The 2,549-nt window shown below is 38.7% G+C and overlaps 1 protein-coding gene across 3 annotated transcripts; it reads left to right on the forward strand.

Moving 5' to 3' along the window:
• The first annotated feature begins 680 nt into the window (after positions 1 to 680).
• LOC131438184 (tryptophan--tRNA ligase, mitochondrial) lies at positions 681 to 2,549 on the forward strand. 3 transcript variants are annotated; one of them, XM_058608021.1, is made up of 4 exons: positions 681 to 772; positions 832 to 905; positions 987 to 1,536; positions 1,591 to 2,549. In XM_058608021.1, exons 2-4 carry the CDS (start codon positions 834 to 836, stop codon positions 2,091 to 2,093), a joined length of 1,125 nt encoding a protein of 374 aa, XP_058464004.1. In that variant the 5' UTR covers positions 681 to 772; positions 832 to 833; the 3' UTR covers positions 2,094 to 2,549. The 3 variants fall into 3 exon arrangements, with proteins under 3 accessions (XP_058464004.1, XP_058464003.1, XP_058464002.1); XM_058608020.1 differs by having other exon boundaries at positions 688 to 905; positions 1,591 to 2,096; positions 2,195 to 2,549; XM_058608019.1 differs by having other exon boundaries at positions 688 to 905.

A 2,549-nucleotide genomic window follows, 5' to 3' on the forward strand; every position in this document is an offset into this window, starting at 1 on the left:
AGAAAAATTCTCTCGAGGTTCATGCATTGAGAGACTCGAATTCTTGTAGCATCTTCTACCGGATTGAAAATGTTTTATACAATATAGATAAAAATCGAGCAGTTTCTGTCAAATTTTCAGCAATCACCAACACTGGTTACGACGCATCTAGCGATCAGACGCTTGTTGTTTTGCTTCAACAGACTGAAACTGACAGTGAACCGAGCTCATCGAGGGGTCCTATTCAAATGATACATAAGAAATCGCAGACTACTCCATCTTGAGTTTATCTTTGGCGCTACCTTTCGTCATGCAAGCAAAAAGGCATGTTGCTTGAAATTTGTTCGAAAAATGTGTTAGCGAAATATCTTAATAATACATGACTCAGTATATAAGGCAAATCAATATTACTGTACTAGCGAACTATCAAGAATGAACTAGTGAGTTCACTTTTGACATCTCGGTAAAAACATGTGTTAATACTGCTTCAATAGATTAATTTAACCGACCTGATAACTTTCTTTCTTGTTTTTAAGCAAATGAAACGTTTAGACTCGTATAATAATAAAGGAATATCAATATTAATATATCTTTCTCATTTTTGGATTCTGGAGCGAATAAAGTGAATATTTTGAAAAAAATTATGTCAAACATAGTTATGTCAACCGAGCCGGTGTCTTCTTGTACTGATTTTCTGAGTGAGAGAAATAGTGTAACATCGGTTTAGCTCTCCCTCGGCTTCACTCGATTTATTTGATTAAATCAATTTTTTTGCATTCGGGCTTGAATTCATGTAAACAATAACAGCTGATTGGTAAACTTTACTGGCTCTATTTATGATTTATATTTAAGAGATGTACTCGGCAAACCATAAAGTTCTACGAATTATTTCACCGATTGCTTGCAGATTTTTTTCGAGTTCCAAGGTGAGTTTTGATATTAACTTAAGATTCTTTGATAGAAAAACATGTGACTGAATTAACTAATTGGAGAACATTACTCTTAAGACGACACCGAACTGGCCTCGTAAAGTGTTTTCCGGTGTGCAGCCAACCGGTGCGCTTCATATTGGCAACTACCTCGGGGCCATCAAACGTTGGGTGGATTTGCAGAATGCGGGTGAAGATGTCACTTATTGTATAGTAGACCTTCATTCGATCACCATGCCTCATGAACCGGAAAATCTTCGACAAAATAGTCTCCAAATGGCAGCCACTCTTCTGGCGTGCGGGATAGACCCAGCAAAAGCTACCCTCTTCGTGCAGTCTGGTGTTCCACAACATGCTGAGCTATCATGGATTCTTGGGTGCATGACTACGATGGCAAGATTAACTCACCTACCACAGTATAAGGAAAAAGCTTCCATATTGAAGGAAATTCCCTTGGGTTTGTATATATATCCTGTGCTGCAAGCAGCCGATATAATGGTTCACAAAGCTACACATGTTCCGGTCGGTGAAGATCAAGTTCAACACTTGCAGATGGCTCAGTCTTTGGCCAGAGCATTTAATAATAGATTTGGAGCAACATTTCCAGCATGTGAGGCTATAATTTCGGGTAATGTATTCTACTTGCGCGCCTGATTATACTATTAAAACTATTCTATTCCAGATGATGCCAGTAGTCGAATAAAATCATTACGAGACCCTACCAAAAAGATGTCTAAGTCGGATTCAGATTCTAAAAGCTGTATTCTACTAACAGATCAAGCAAAAGCTGTTGTAGAAAAAATTAAAAAATCTGTAACAGATTTTACCTCTGAAGTAACATTCGACCCTGTTACTCGTCCAGGGGTTTCCAATTTAGTCACAATCCACTCGTTAATATGCGATAAAACTCCTACACAGATATGTCAAGAATCAAAAGGTTTGAACACCGGACAATATAAGTTACTTGTGGCAGATACGCTGGTTGCTCATCTCAGCCCGATCCGGGACAATATCAAAAGATATATGACTGATCCGGAATATTTAGCCACAGTGATTGATGAGGGCTGCGAAAGAGCACGCTCTGTGGCGGAGAGAACGTTGGTGGAAGTCAAAGACAAAATTGGGATGAATGGTTTCAGTATTGCAAGGCGGCAGACATTGAGAGAGGGACGAGGTGTCGAATAGAACGTAATGTTAAAAAATTCAATAGATATTTATTAAATTAAAATAACTCGTTTCATCAGTGATAATTGACTTGATTCTCCCGTCTCGTTCTTGTTTATCAGCCCAACCATACGATTTTTTGCTGTATCTAGCGAACATCTCAATTCAGCTCGACTCATGGCCGCTCTTGAGATGATTTCTGTTAATTCCTCGTTCGGACTCTGGCATTCGCCGTCAATCCAATTTTTATCGTGGTTCGTTTATAACACATGGATCAATAAGTCCCGAGACTAAAGCAGAGATGGCGCTCATAGTAAACCAGTAACCACGTCTTTCTAGAGTACTAACCTTTGCTTGAAACGGGTCAAAATTTTAAGTCGATCCGACCAGAAACAGCTGAGTTATCGAGGTTGGAGTAAAGTCGTTTTGTAGTTTGTTTAAAAAATGGAATAAACCGAGTTTCGTGTTTTGATAAAA

The sequence above is a fragment of the Malaya genurostris genome, chromosome 3 (assembly GCF_030247185.1).
Source record: "Malaya genurostris strain Urasoe2022 chromosome 3, Malgen_1.1, whole genome shotgun sequence".
NCBI classification, from domain to species: Eukaryota; Metazoa; Arthropoda; class Insecta; order Diptera; family Culicidae; genus Malaya; species Malaya genurostris.

Coding starts and splice junctions, on each gene's coding strand:
- LOC131438184 (XM_058608021.1), top strand. CDS start 834: ATGTACTCGGCAAACCATAAAGTTCTACGAATTATTTCACCGATTGCT. Junction 906..986: donor GATTTTTTTCGAGTTCCAAG/GTGAGTTTTGAT, acceptor ATTACTCTTAAG/ACGACACCGAACTGGCCTCG. Junction 1,537..1,590: donor ATGTGAGGCTATAATTTCGG/GTAATGTATTCT, acceptor ATTCTATTCCAG/ATGATGCCAGTAGTCGAATA.